The sequence below is a fragment of the Adiantum capillus-veneris genome, chromosome 27 (genome assembly GCF_014529385.1).
Source record: "Adiantum capillus-veneris isolate H3 chromosome 27, ASM1452938v2, whole genome shotgun sequence".
Lineage (NCBI taxonomy): Eukaryota > Viridiplantae > Streptophyta > Polypodiopsida > Polypodiales > Pteridaceae > Adiantum > Adiantum capillus-veneris.
Window position 1 is genome coordinate 97,566,151 of NC_140957.1, and position 15,669 is coordinate 97,581,819.

Genomic DNA, 15,669 nt, shown 5'->3' on the forward strand with positions numbered 1-15,669 from the left:
GCTTGCATATTGATGGAAGGAAACATCAAGTTATCAGTTAAGAGAAGCCCACAAGGGAGGAGGCTTCTGGGTTATTATCACATGGAAACACGCCCACTTAGGATCGAGCCCGTCGAGTCTAGAAGCTTCAGAATGTCACCTTCATATGATACTCATACAAAGGATAGGTCTGCAAATGCCGCATCAACGCATTTTGAGGTTGCTCTCCATGGTCTTGGTGATGTCTACATGAAAGGCACGAAGCCCATGCAGAAATTGATCATGCAAACCTTGAAGAGTCCTACGACATGCTTGATTTAAGGCTTTTCTTGCGAACTCGATATCGGAGCCATACCATGTTGCAGTTGCAAGGGTTTCCTTTGTGGGTCATTTTCTATTTGATGCATTTTTTGTGGCGCGAATTGTTTGGAGGGTCCATATGGTTTGGAAGCAGCAGCGGAGAGCTCCATATGGCCACTTGCAGAGCAGCAGCAACCCGGAGCTCCATTGCTCCATTGAGGGACCATTTTGTAGAGCAATGCATTGAGGAATCATTTTGCCAGGCATTGCAGGGATATCTTGAGAATGCATTGCCGCTCCACTGCCTTATAATAGGCCCACATGAGAATCACAACGATAAATAGCTACCTCCCATTGAAGTTATGATGAGTAGGAATTTGTTATGGTCACCTATGGATGGTCATATGCTCAAGGCAAAATGAGCCCATTTTGTGTTGTCTACCAGGCATCATTTTCCTTGACCTTCCATCACGGAGTTCCAACCTCTCCATTGCTAGTCGACCAAGATGGGTTGTTTTGACAAAGGATCGCGTTCTTGGTAGAATCGATGAACCTTTGACTCTAACACTTAAACCCTTTCTAGTGCCTTTCTTGCACTATAATAAATCTTGCACTCATGTGCTAACTACAAACTACCAAATTTGGTTATGTTATTGTTCGAATTAAAAAATTATTTCATTCAAGTGGAAAACTAAATCATGTTGTCTTTGTCAAAATTTATTATTTTCATGTTCGCTCGATTTCTAGTCTCGCTCGATATTTCTTGCTCGGTTCACGGTAAGACTCATGGCCAAGATCACTTCTTCCTGAATGATCGAATCGTCCTGTGGGGGTTCTTTGGACCTCGACTCGAAAGCCAAGATCGGTTCTTCGTGATTGATCGAATCTACAACGAGGTTAGCTTCGCTAGAAAAAGCATCCACTAACACATCATCCTTGTGAACAATCACATCTTCTTCATGCAACTCATCATGCTTGTGAGAAATCACATCTTGATCATGCAAATCATCATGCTTGTCATTGGCATCCAAATCATCATGCATCGCAATATCATTCAAATCATCATGCTTCTCACAATCATGCAAATCCTGTGTGTCATGCTTTGGAGAAGAAGAGACTGAGAGAGTCTCTTTTCTCGAATCTCTTGCATCGGTGCCTGCACTTGAGAAAAAAGTCGCAAGAACTCTTGCATGCGTCGCTCGCTCTGTTCTTGTCTTGCCTTTCTTTCTGCTTCTCTTCCTGCTTTGTCTTCTGCGTGTCTGCATTTCATTTCTGCCATTCTTGCTGTATTTCTTGCGTCGCGTTTTAAATTCTGTTTCATAAACAATAGCTCCAACTCCTCCATAGGAGTTAGTGCAATCTTTGTCGTAGATGGGGAAGAGTCAGAAAAACCTCCTGGTGGGGAAAATTCTTCTTCGCCTCTCTCATGCTCATCACCTCCAAGCGAAGTATCCATTCCGCTTCGAGTGATGACCATTCTGAAGTCGAGGGTTCTTGTGGTCTTGGGTTCTTAAGTTCACGAGGAACTTGGCTTCTTGGGGGTCTTGGTTCTTGGGTTCTTGAGGGTCTTGAGGTTTTCTTTCGCTTGTAAACCGCGTTTGAGAAGGATCTTCTCTTCACCCGAGTTCTACTCTTTTCCGCGGACGCACCCCTTGGCGGCCTTGCGCTCATACCAAGGTTGCTTTTTCCCACATCACATCAATTGGCCGGCCGCTAAGTGCACGGTCCGCTCTCAATGAGTGAAAAGAGACACAAGGGGAGGCTGGACAAGCCCTTCTTTCTTGGGATTCCTGTCACTCTTCAAAAACACGATTAGAAATCAACACGCCCAAGCAAACTTGGGTTCGTGCGACCGCAACAAGCAAAAAAAAAATCTTGTGATTCTTGTGGTTCTTTCCTTGAGTGATACAGAACACTGCCAAAGCTCTGAAACCAATGTCAGGTGCAGCGGAATGATTGTTTGCGCTTTGCTCAAGATGAGTGCTCCGAACTGTGCTCAAGGTTCCTTTTGTTCTTATATGAGACTAAGAGATAGAGAGAGAAGAGAGATACGACACCAGAGACGTAAAACCCTCCTTCGAAGGCCCCACTCTCGTCGGCGAGAGTGGTCTACTATTGATTGCACAAAGTGGTACAATGATGATGCATGGAAACTGATGCAACTCGTGACTATGTCGGTGACGACGACGGGGATGATGACGACAACTTAAGGGCTGAAATCTGCGGTCTTCTATCTGCTGTCCATAAAAACGCTATGGCTGAAAATCTGGGACTGTTTCGGACTGCTGAAAACGCTGGTTTTGGCTGCGTTTTGAGAGGCTGAAAATGACAATACTCTGCAAGTCTCTAGGGCTGAATCTATTGCTGTCTTGAATGCTGAAAACGCTGCTGCAATTTCTCCGCTAAAAGCTGAAAATGAAAAACGCTGGCAGCTACCGTAGCGTTAGTGAAAAACGTTGGACCTGTGGGGGATGATGGCGATGAAGCAAAGCTGAAACGCCACGCTAGGGAAACTGTGGGCGATACCAAAACGCTAGGCTGGATGTTGGCGGGATCTGCAAAGGAGAAAGCGCCAGGCTGTCCTTGGCTATAAACGCTAAGTCTCTTGCCCCGGGGGGGGGGGGTTCGGCTGAGAAGTTGCCTGTTGAGCTTGGAGCTCCTGTTGCCTCTTCTACCATTTAGTGCTAGTCTAGGTTTGCTTATATACAAACTTACTCAATTTGCCCTACCTACTTTCCAACAAAAGTCACTTAAAAATAATAAGTGAAAAATGTATAGGGAAAATAGGCTAAATGCATTGGAAAATTCCCTTGATGGAATCTGATGGATTTTGGTGGGAATACTGATGATCATGCTGTGTGCAACCAGAGGATATGCATCTACACTAAGTGACTGGGCATGCACGGTCTACGAATAGATGCACAAAAAGTGCCAGATCACTTCTAATCTAGACTGACGAAGTGATCTAGACTGACTCGACTGACGAAAACCCTGCTATGGTGTAGCTTGTCCACGGACACATAGGGTTGGATGCGTCACGTGACAGCGTGACAGTTGCTATATGGATCTCCGGATTTTACGCCGACTGCTTACGTGACGATTGTACGAAATTCCGCGTTTTAGGCTTGCTAATGATGTGGCAGAAATGTATGAATTTCCGTAATTTGCACTGGCAGCTTTTGGAGAAGATGCTTTTGGACTAGTTGCTTTTGAGTTTGAAAGATTTTCATGTAAACTGCTTTTCATAGGCCAAGGGCCTTTAAATATGTGCAGAGTTAAATATGTGCAGAGGGCTCATTCTCTGGCACGCTTTCGTGAGAAGGTGCAGAGCGCGAGTACCGGCATTGTAATGAGTTCAAGTAATATAAAGAAATACCGAAAGGGGCACCAAGGTTTGGGGCCAGTACTCTCTGGGATGGAATTCCGCCACTCCGTGTCGTGTGTGCAGTTTCTCTTTCAGTTTATAGTTGCTATTGAAGTGCTAAAAGTCTGTTCAGTCTATTCTTTTCTATTGGCACATGGTGCCCGTCTTGTGACAGTGGCTCTTTGATAGTTTTGGATTATGGTTATGCAGTTGCAAAATGAGCTTTTGGTGGGAGTGCCTATCTTTTATAGGCTGCTGTTTTCCGCTCTCCCTTAAATTTACCGGGGCACTTTTTACTCTCCTTTCGGAAGGTTTCTTCCCACTCGCTTTTGAGTTTTTGTAATTTCTGCCTTATGGCTAGTTTCTCCAGATATAGCCTTCGCCGTTCGGGCTTGCTTTTTGTAAACAGTTTTGTACTTGCCTTCAATATTGGCACCATTTATTTGGGTGTTCTAATGGACTTTCAAATGATAGAAATGAGCTCCTTGAGAGAAAGAGAGAGAGACGGGGTGGGGGGGGGGGGGGAGTAGGTATATTTTGTGTTGTGTGTGTGTGTGTGTGTGTGTGTGTGTGTGTGTGTGTGTGTGTGTGTGTGTGTGTGTGTGTGTGTGTGTGTGTGTGTGTGTGTGGACAAGTCTTGCAAGGCTACCTCTATACAATAGTGATGCCAAATACAACCATACAACTATGCCTAATCAGGGTGCCCCCCTTACCTGCAAACACCCCCGCCCCCCCCCCACCCCCCAAAAAAAAAAGAAAAAAAAGTGGAGCATGGTTGTTCGTTTTATGGCAAGTCACATGCCCACAAATAGAGCACCCTCTAGCCAAATCAGGCCCAACTAAATGCAATCTGAGGACAAACCCATGACTAAATGAAAAGACTAGCCTCATGAGGGTCGGGCACAGCAAGCAAGAAGCCTTCAATTCCTATAGCCTAGACACATACCAAGGAGATGACCCTCAAAACTTCAACAAAGCTCATGTGAAGCTGAACATGAGCAAGCACCCATACTACATCCACATAATAGCTCCCACAATTATTCATTGGTGCGGTTGTACTCCCTTCGACATACCTTCACCAATGATTCGAAAGCTACACTACGTCAACCACTCCCACCTACTCCTCAATATCCCCACCTCAGCATTCACATTCTGGATCGCTTGTACCTATGCATGCTCAGTTGAGTTTTATACACACGCTTATTTTGTACTCTCATTATCTTGATGAAGGAGGATTAAAAATTGCAGTCTCACCATGTGTGTTTTCTTCTAGGACTCTGTGAGCGTGCAGACTTGCAAGAACTCAAGCTTTCTTCTCCCTTGTGTGTCTTCGCTATGGGCATATAACATAGAGGCAATGATGAGGTTCTAACTACTAAAAACCTACTTGCTTATTTGAGTGGATTTAGGCTGATCGTACAGGCTCGTGCTTCCCCTTCAGTTCTCTTAGGAGAGAGAGACATTTTCCTTTGGCTAGGAGGCTTGCCCTTGAACACCTCAGTGATTACTAATTCTTGAGTGAACCACTCGTATAGGAGGATCCCGCTGTGATTCTTCCCTTGATACACTTTATGTTGGTGATGGTCAGTTGTCTATGCATGTCTCTCACGTGATGGTAAGTAACCCATGTAGGCAATTATGACAAATGGCTAGTATGCTGGAGAGGTTATCAGACATCTGCCAAAGGCTTCTAAACATCCTTACATCCCTTGTCAGGAGATTAAAAAAAAGTAGACCAACTAAAGTGAGCTTCAAGACAAGTTTACAAGACCAACCTTCAAGGGAAAGAGGAGACTTGCTGAAGTACCAACGCACATCATCGCCATCTGAGGGACTGTTGGTATTGGCCCAATACTTCTCGCGACCTTCTAGCGATTCCAGAGCATGCTTCAACCGAGCAAAGCTTGTGCGAGAATTGGACATAGGAGCCTTTGGCTTCATCTTTGCAAAATCTAAGATGCACATATATGAAAATCACTGGGTTGAAATGCACATTAAATGATGGGGGGCAAATTGTGTGTGTGTGTGTGTGTGTGTGTGTGTGTGTGTGTGTGTGTGTGTGTGTGTGTGTGTGAGAGAGAGAGAGAGAGAGAGAGAGAGAGAGAGAGAGAGGTGGGAAGTTGAGCTGCCTAATAAGCACCATGACATTACCAGAAACAGAAACAGAATAAAAAGCGTCGTTTTCTGCACTTTTCGTAGCAAAGTGGGTGATTTCGAATGGGGCTCTTTTACTCTTCTACTAGAGACTTGATCCATCCCGTTTGTCTTGCGTAGTAATTAAGTGAAGCCATTGATGCACAGACGGGGCCCAGAGAGAGAGAGCGAGAGAGAACCCATACCTGGGTCCTGCACTTGAAATAGAGAACAAGCTTGCCGATGCCTTTTGAGTTTTGAGCAATTTTAAAAAAACACAACTCGAATAAATGAAAGCTTAAGCCAGAAAAGCATTTGTAAATTTGCCAAGTGTCCGTTTCGGTTCCTGCTGTGCGCTAAGACGAGAAGTAGTTTGTTTGCTTGTCCACACGGGAGCGGTATACATAGAATTTTGCCTCTCACCACAGCTCCCCCCTTTAGCCATGCTAAGAGTCGAGTCCCGCCTGTATTAGTGGGACTCACCCGCACCACATAGGGGTAGCAAAATCCTTATGGGATGCAATGTATTTGATCGGAGGCTAACTCTCTCGAAAGAAGGAGAAGAAAAGTTCCCCTTAACATTAGGTTATGACCTTGCTTCCTCAAAGTACTAGTAGGGGTATTTTTTATTTTCTTTTTTCTTTTTTTCAAAACTCACAATTGTGAGTGAATTATATTGATCATCTCAAAAAATTACAAGAACTTGCCATGCTCGTGCCGAACCATGACACCATCCAAAGACCAACCTTACATCAGCTATCTGGGGAGCCACCCCTAACAACCTGCCCCCATGCCCTTGATACACCAGGTTCATTATCATGTCCTTCACTAATCTTCTAGTTTCATGATTTTCCCCTTACCTACGCATTCCGTTGACAACAAGGCATAGGTAACCCTAGAACAATCATCCGAGTTTTGCTTGCGCCCGAGCGTCCATATTAGCACTCTGCTTTCTTGTATAATTTTTGCGCAGCTTGCCACCTCAGGAACTCCTTCGAACACACGGGGGTTCCTTGTTTGCCATACATTATGTAAAAAGCAAAACCTGATAATTTGAGTGCAGATGAGGATGGCTAGTGAGGATCTGACCCACCTTTTTATGGAATGCCCAGCTATCAGAGGCCTAACAGGAAAAATTTGCAAGTGGGTCCAAAGAACATGGAAATTTGGTTTTTTCAAGACTTATTTACTCCTTGGAGGTAAGAACTTGGGTAGCCCTGCCATACTTCTAGGACTTTCCTAATGTAGAGAAAACATTTCCCCCATTCCCCCCACTCTTCTTGGGTGCGACTTGGCACTAACAAGCTGCAAAACACATGGACTCAATAGTGCGACGCCATAATTGAACCACTCCATATCCTCAAAATTCGTTGTGATACACGTGAAATAGCCAAGTTCACTTTGTGCGTCTTGTTGTTGCATCGTGTGCACTTAATCACAAATGACAATTGAAAGTAGGCTTTTATGTCTCCGTGCTTTCAACTGAACCCGCCTTAAAGGACGTGTTCATCTCCAAAAGGGATATCATGCTAAAAATAGTGGCTACGTAATCACCAAGAATTTTGGTCACCTTTTTAAACTCGATCCTAAAATCCACAGTTGCAAACTCTATGTGAGATCTTGAGTAACTAGTGCCCAAAGTCCAAAAATTGTAAACTAGTTGTGTAAAGTCTAAAAATTATATGCACTCCATCTTTGGTTTTGTAACTAGATGTGAACTCTAAGGTGAATTTGTGTGAGCTTTGATTTCAAAGGAGCCCAAAGTTACCAATATCAGCACAACTCTAGACTCTACACTAGTCAACCAATTATATGCTCTTAGGCAACATGAAAGAATTCCCCTTAGGGTTGGGAGATTGTGACTTCAACCACCCCTCTTTGAACGGCCCACAATCATTAATGATCCAAGGCCATAGATCATCTCTAAAAGAGAAGCGTTCAATAAGTACCAAGGCACAATGTCGGTGAGAGGTGTGACATAAGGTGTTTTGCGATGGAGGGCACTCTTGGCCATGTGGCCAAATTGGGTGATGAACTAGGGGGGGCTAGAGTGGAAGGGACCATGTGCAAAATAGTGACAAGGCATTCACCCTAGGTAGATAGGCCAGACGGTCATTTGTAGTTCACAGCTATATTTTCATGTGGTTAGGGCCAAAGGGGTCTCCCAAAATGCAAGTTGATGTGGCTATGACATGGCAAGCAACTAAGCCCCTATGATGCTAGTCAAATGTGCGCTCCTTGCCACACTGTCGAAGCAAGGGACTTGCCGATACACCGTGTGCGAGCCACAAATGTCTCCAAGCACACAACAAGACTAATCTAGCAAGCTCAAAAGAGGGCAATGGTGTGTCACTCACCGCTCTATGCTCCTGCCGTGGAGGATTCCTCGCCGCGATGAAGAAGAAGCTGCAGTCGTGCCGCGCTCGACCGCTTCTCCGCCATCGTGCCTTCGTAATGCTCGATCGCACACACACTCTCCCTCTCTCTCTCTCTCTCTCTCTCTCTCTCTCTCTCTCTCTCTCTCTCTCTCTCTCTCTCACATACACACACACACGAGGAGGTGAAGAAGAAGAAGATGGAGATGGAGATGGAGCAAGAGCACTCTTCTATTGCACAAATGAGAGAATAAGTGAATTTTAGGTTTAGTTGTCTTTTATATGAGTTCACCCCATTCACACTTGGGCGCCCATGCTTAGCCAACTAATCCCTTGAATGTCCCAGTTAGAGTGCGCCTCTCATCGGCGATCACTCTTACCCTTTTCCTATTGGTCTGACAAGCCCGGTACCTGACTCTACCAAATACATAATACACGTCCATCGTAGGTGATGGGGTGTCCGTGAGCCGTGAGGGTTAACATGCCCCCCTTCCTGATGTAGATTCCGTCCTCGAAAGCTATTGAGTTGAAGCTCGTTCGTCGAGGTGGAAGAGCATTTGAGATGAATGTCCTTAGCCTTCTTCAGTCACTGCAAAATCAAACAACATTGGCACAGTAATTGCATTCTCATAAGTGATTAAAAAGCATATGGAGTTTTAGGTAGACAAATTGATTGGAAAAAGAATTTCAAACAATTTGTCAGCAATGAACATTAAATTGCAATGTAATCAAATGCATAAACAGATGTAAAGGTAAAAAATTAAACAAGTCTGAGGTCGCTAATTTGACGGTCGAAAGGCACTAGAGATCGAATATTAATACCATGGGTAAGCTTCTTAATTTTCTGTGGTCAATTAAGTTGTTTAATCGCGAGAGCCAAGTATTCATGTTCGAGGGCTGACTAGAGGCTATATCTAGAAGACCTTGTAGTTAAGCTACCATAAAAGGAATTTCTCATGAAATCATCGCCTGACTGATTACTTTTTCTTTGACCCCCCAAAGTCTTTTCACAGTGATTCAATTTTGATGTGTGTGCTTATTTTGTATGCCTTGGGTTTTTTGCTTTTCAAGTAAAAGCGCCCATACTGGGAACCTCTAGGGCTCTAGTACCATAGGCAATACATGTGAGTGAAGTACCAAATCAAGCTGAGATTTCTCTTCCAGCTTAAGATTTTACAGTGTGGCACTTTGATTTTTTGTTTGTTCATTTTCAGCATTTTAATTTTGTAACTTTGGGGGGTCATATAACACTGATACACCTCCCAGGCTCATCACACCAGTAAACTCCCTTTATAATACTTAAGCTAAAGGTCAATAGGGTCAAGCCCACTAGAAAGCCCTAGTACATTTCACACAATGCTGCCTAAATCGGATTAAGAACCTAAGTAACCATTAATTATTAGGAAGGCATTCCCCATGGTATTAAGAGAAGATTTCCAACACCTAACTTGGTCAAACTAGCTTAGTCGGACTGCTTGATTTTTAAACTTAGACAAGTGATTATGACAAAAAATTACATTGAATTAAATGTTTGATATTAAGCAAATGCGGTGAATATTAGGCTACCAATCACAATTAAAGCTGACAATCATAGATGCAAAAAAGATAAGGGGCAATGCTAATGGACAAGAAACACCTGTTTGTGTCGATGGTCGCGCTTGATTTGAAGAGTGAGTCGAGATAAAGATTCCATGAAGGTCCAAATCCTACCAATAGCAACACGCTCCTGTACACACTAAGAAACAAAAGGAATACCTCCAAGAGGCACATTAGTGGAAAAAGGTACCAACACTTATTGAACACAACAAAAAACATAAGGAACCCTAACCTAATTATTTGCACTCCCCCTAGAGATTCAAGGGAATAGGATATTGTAGAGGTTGGGGGGAAACCCTAAGGCTAAACCCCTATCCTCGTCATCGAGATAAACAAAGTCATCATCCATGAGACCATATGTGCCATCCGTGTAGTCCTGTAAATTTTCTTCTTCATCATAGGTGCCCATGTTTACTAAGAAGGTCACTAGACGCATATAGTCATCTTGGTCAAAAGGGTAGGCTTGTGCAATGGGAGAAACGTTCTCTACTAAGTATGGATCAGACGTGGTCAAGAGACATATCAGCCATTCTAACTCCTCAAAATTCCTCTCACATGCTAGCGTACCTATCAAATCCCATTCACATGCAAGCACTGGAAAGACCATGTGAAATATTTGTGAAAAGTAACGAGGGTACCTCTCACCCAAGGCAGGAGTGGATGACTCTAGCGTACTAGCCATATCTGTACACGCAAATAGATGATGGTTAGAGTGCAAATATTACAAGGGTCGTGTTCTTGTGCATAATTTGTTTTTATGATTTGTGTTATGGCTCTTGCTCTTTTACTTTTTTATCTTGTTTTTGTGAATATAAGGCTTTATATATACATTCCCTAAGATCGGAGATTAAGAGGTCAGGGAGAAAGGTTGAGAGGGAAGCACGTGAATGATGGATGTCCACAAACACTCCCCCCTTCCTTGGGAAGATCATACCGTTTGAAATGAGCTTGTCACTCTTTGAAACCAATTGTTCCAGTTGGTAATAGGTGAGGATTTTTGCCAGTAGTTTTCTATTACCCCAGGTGCCTCGTCAAGTTGCAAGGGTGGTAAGGTACTCTCCCAGGATCGAACTTGAAGTGGTTCATCAGGTGATTCTTGAACACTGGGAGGTGTGGATTCTTTTGTAGCTTCATGGAGGTCCACTACTATAGATGGAGGCTGTGTAGAAGCTTTTACCTCTATGGATGTATTACATGAGGAGCTAGAAGCTTCATGGAACTCCCCCCTTCCTGAGCTAGGTGGAATAAATTGGTTTTGCCTTGGAGCCCAAACTAGCTCTGGACTAGGTGTGTAGCATTCTGTGATCTTTCCCTTCCCACGGTCTGCCATTGGCTTTAGCGTTACACTCTTTGACTCATATGGGTTTGTTGTCGATAGGGAAGGACACATTTTACGTTTAGGTACCCAAATTTGCTCATTTCCATCATAGTAGCCTTGGGCTTCTAATAGTTGTTTTGGAATCCATCGTGATTTGGTCTTGACTCTCCTAGGGCGCGCTCTTGGTTTTCCCAGGAAATTTTTTCTTGGAATGGATGGGAGGGTTGAGGTAGTTGGAAGTAAGGCCTTGGGGACCCATTGATATGTACTCTTAGGTCGTGGATGAGTACTTGCAATATTACTGCTTGCTGCAACTACAAGTGTTGAAGTGCTAGGTTAATGGGTAGCAGGCAAAGACGAGTTAACCACCTTGGCTTGTGAATGTTGGCTATCCTTCAACTTTGCTAGAGTTTGCAACGTAGGTGACTTTGCTTGAATGATAGGGGTAAGAGTCGGTGGTCGCGTCGTAACACTACCAGTATCCCAATCAATAGTGCATTTGGTTGCCAACATCCACGTGCGTCCCAGGTTTACGTTGCCTTCCATAGCTCCTGCGGGCATGACTAGAAACCTCTGCACTATGCTTCCATTGTCATAAACAACAGGGGTCTGAAGGACTCCAAGAATAGCAGTTTTCTTTTTGTTAATGCCCTTGACTTGCATCGTACTCGGGGATAGGGTCGGTTTCCCTAATTGACACCAAACTCCATAGGATAACAAATTGTGTTTAGCTCCCGTATCTAATAAGGCATTGTATAGTACTTTCCCATAGGGGCTATTTAGCTCAATTGGGTATCGTAGGGGTGGCTCAAATTCTAATGAGTCTTCATCTGTGTCCTCGAAAAATGCTTGCATGATTCCCAGATTAGCCTCTCGTTGGCGTCTAAGACGTTGTTGTCGTTCTTGAGCCTCAACTCTTGCTTGGATTTTTTTAAGCTCTGCTTGTTCCTTGGCAGCCTTCTTTTGATGGATGGCTTGCAACTCTTCTTGGCTTAGAGGATCATAATATCTTTTGAATTTACTCCCATTAAGGAATCCAATGGTTTCAACTCCATCTAGAGTCTCCACACGAATGGTACCTTGCGGGGTAATTTCACACACTCGATATGGTCCCTTACCAGCGTATTTCAATTTCTTCTTTTCATTACGTATCCCGTACATAAGAACTTTATCACCAACCTTGATGTCGTTATCCTTTAAATGGCTATCAAACCACTTCTTTCTCCTATCCTTCTCCACTAGAGCATTTCGCACAGCTAATTGCCTTTCTTCATCTAGCCTTTCTAGGATATATAAGCGCTCCACTAGGGGGTTACCATCCCAACCTTCTTGAGAAGCTACTCAAAGACTAGGAATGACAAACTCCCATGGCATAACTGCTTCTTGGCCATACACCATCTTAAACGGTGTGCAATTAATAGCAACTTTATACGCAGTACGATAAGCCCATAAAGCTGATGTAAGCTTTAGGTCCCAATCAGTGCGATGAGCCTCGACTGTCTTTGTCAAAATGGAGATGAGAGTTTTGTTGGTACTCTCAGCTTGGCCATTTGCTTGGGGATAATAGGGTGTAGACTTGTGGTGAGATACCATGAAGTTTGAAAGGGGCATCCAAAACGTGTGATAATGTTCTCAAAGAGGAACTTAGTTGTTGTTTTTGCATCCGCCTTCCGTGTTGCTTTTGCTTCAGCCCATTTGGTTACATAGTCGGTAGCCACAATGATATATCGTGATTGTGTGTTACGTGCAGCCAGACTAATCGGTCCTACAAAGTCTAAGCCCCACTTTTCAAATGGTTGGGTTACCTTGATGGGATGTAGAGGCATCCTATCACTTCTTTGCGGCTTCTTGAAGCGGTGGCATTCATCACATCCCTTTGCAAAAAGTGATGCATCCTTAAACAGAGTGGGCCACCAATAGCCTGACTGTAAGATCTTTCGGGCAGTCAAGTTTCCTGAAAAGTGACCACCAGCTACACCCATGTGTGCCTCTTGTAGAATATATAAATACTCATCCTCGCGGGCACAGCGTCTAAGAATATCATCTTTTCCTCTCTTATAGAGAGTTCCAGCCAGTAAGCAATAGGGTTCGCATTCCTTGATTAATTTTCGAGCTATATCTTTTCGCAGTTCTTTGGGTGGAAAACCATTAACTAAGAAATTAACAATCTTTTCACTCCATTCAGGCATTGTCTCAACAATGAACAAAGGAGTATCAAGCAATTCATCATCAACCCCCGTAGGAGCTTCGCCATTAGGGATATGAGATAAATGATCCGCCATGACATGTTTCCTCCCAGGCCTCACAACAACGATGAAGTCAAACTCAAGAAGAATTAACAACCATCGTGTAATTCGACCTGTGGAACACGGCTTGTTTACCAAATATAGCAATGCTTGATGATCAACATAAAACACAAACTTGGTAGCAAGAAGGTAATAGCGAAATTTCTTTACTGCGTAAATCATAGCTAGACCTTCGCGCTCTGTAGTAGTGTAGTTCATCTCGGCATCATTTAATTGGCGACTTGCAAAGCTAATAGGGTAGTCCAATTTATGTTCTCCTAGTTGAGTTAGAACACACCCAATAGCAAAATTTGATGCATCAATATGCACATGAAAAGGTACATTCCAATCGGGTGTTCGCAGGATTGGAGCACTTGTTAGGGCCTTCTTTAATAACTCATAAGATTGATGACATTCTTCCGTCCAGTGAAACTCGATAAGAAGCTTGTATAATGGACGCGCTATCTCTGCAAAGTTTAAAATAAATCTTCGATAATAACCAACATGGCCCATAAATCTTTGAACTCCTTTATAGTTCGTAGGTGGTGGCAAATCGGCAATGGCTTTAATCTTACTCTCATCTGTGGATATCCCGTTCTTGGACACTATATGCCCTAGAATGACTCCATGCTTAACCCAAAATTGGCATTTGAAAGGGTTCAATGAGATGCGATAAAATCTGCACCTTTCAAATATTTTTCGTAGATATAACAAATGCTTCTCCCAAGAAGAATAAACACAAAGGTCGTCTAGGAAAGCTTCACAAAACTCCCTTAGAAATTCTTTAAACGCAGTGTTTATTAATCGTTGGAATGTAGCAGGGGCATTCGTTAAGCCAAAAGCCATAACACGAAATGCAAACACTCCAAACTCTGTGATAAAAGCAGTTTTAGCTTGGTCCTCTAATGCAATTGTGATTTGATTGTAACCACAGTACCCATCTAAAAAGCTATAAGCTTCCTTGCCCGCAACTCTTTCAAGCACATGTTCTGAATATGGCAAGGGATAATGATCTCTCCTAGTGGCTGCATTAACTTTCTTGAGGTCCACGCACACTCTTAGTTTCCCATTCTTTTTTGGCACAATGACTATTGGAGAAACCCATTCTGAGTGGTCAATAGGGTATATGAATCCACATTGGATAAGTTTTTCAATCTCCTCTTGTACAATTTTGGCGTACTTAGGATTCATTGGATAGGGTCGTTGCTGGACAGGTTTAGCAGTGTTGATCATGGGAATTGTATGTTGCACCACAGAAGGTGGAACGCCCTTCATGTCATGATATGTCCAAGCAAAGATATCCTTGTATTCCTTGAGGAGCTCCTTAAGTACAGCCTCTTCAGTTTCGGTAAGGTCTTGAGCAATAAAGACTGGTTTAGACTCCTCACCTGGTTTTGCTAATTCTATCTCTTTAACTACCGCTGGACCATCATAGACTCCACTGCTTCCATTGGTAGGTATTCGTTGGGCTTTGGCATACACAACCTTTCGCTCCTCCGTGGTATAAGATTTAAAATGTTCAGGAGCCGTATGTAAGTCAGCAGGCTCCTGTCCTGACGGAGACCTTTCTTTTAGCTCTGCCTCCTTTTGTTGTTGTGCTAACTCTCGGTTTTGACGTCTTCTTATAGTTCGACTCAATTTCGGCTCTGTAACCTCCAATTGAGCGAGGTCAATGGGTCGCAGGCTGCACCACATGACACTCTGGAGATGTTCACCCCAATTGTCTACTAGCTTTCGATGAGCATCACATGCCCCTAGATAGCTAAGCCATTCTGCAGTAGATCTTTCATTGTTTATCCTAGCTCTCACATTTGCTCGATATCGTCGTCTCTTATATGACCTTTGTTTCTTGTTAAGGTTTTGATTTTGGTAAATGTTTGAACTCGACTCGCTTGATAGGTTTTCGCTTGTATCTTCTTCACTCTCATATAAATTACCATAGATGGTCGTACTAGACCTTGAGTGTTCAGTTTCTATACTTGGCTCACTCGATGTTTCCTCAGGTTCTGAATCCATTTCTTCTTGAGATTCCGTTTCCGATGTGTATTGGCCTGAAGCCTTTGAGGAATCATCGGTTTCACTCTCAGGTAGGTGTGCCTCTTTCTTATCATTGGATGTTACATGCGCTACACCTAACATGTTTACCGGTGCAATGTGTGGTATCTCTTCCCCATCTGGTGTTACCCAGGTTGTTCCTCTAGCTCCCCATGTATCTATAGTTGCCGCTAGGTGTACCCAATCGACATTGTTTGACTCAACCATTCCGGGTAGGATATCCATATAAGGAGAGTTCTCCCCAATATTTGTGTCTTCGTTACA

The 15,669-nt window shown here is 43.5% G+C and overlaps 1 protein-coding gene across 3 annotated transcripts in view; it reads right to left on the minus strand.

Annotated features, from left to right (window-relative positions):
* Positions 1-6,270, minus strand: part of SGR2 (shoot gravitropism 2 (SGR2)) — a 181,435-nt gene extending 175,165 nt beyond the window's left edge. Inside the window, exons 1-2 of one of the 3 annotated variants that reach the window (XM_086502623.1) lie at positions 5,983-6,270; positions 5,419-5,595 (exon numbers count right to left, since the gene is read on the minus strand). In XM_086502623.1, coding sequence (XP_086358749.1) covers positions 5,419-5,584 — 166 coding nt within the window. In that variant the 5' untranslated portion in view covers positions 5,585-5,595; positions 5,983-6,270. Of the gene's footprint in view, positions 1-5,418; positions 5,763-5,794 lie in introns of those variants that run through there. The other 2 variants (XM_086502622.1, XM_086502621.1) reach the window with 2 other exon arrangements.
* Positions 6,271-15,669: the final 9,399 nt, after the last annotated feature.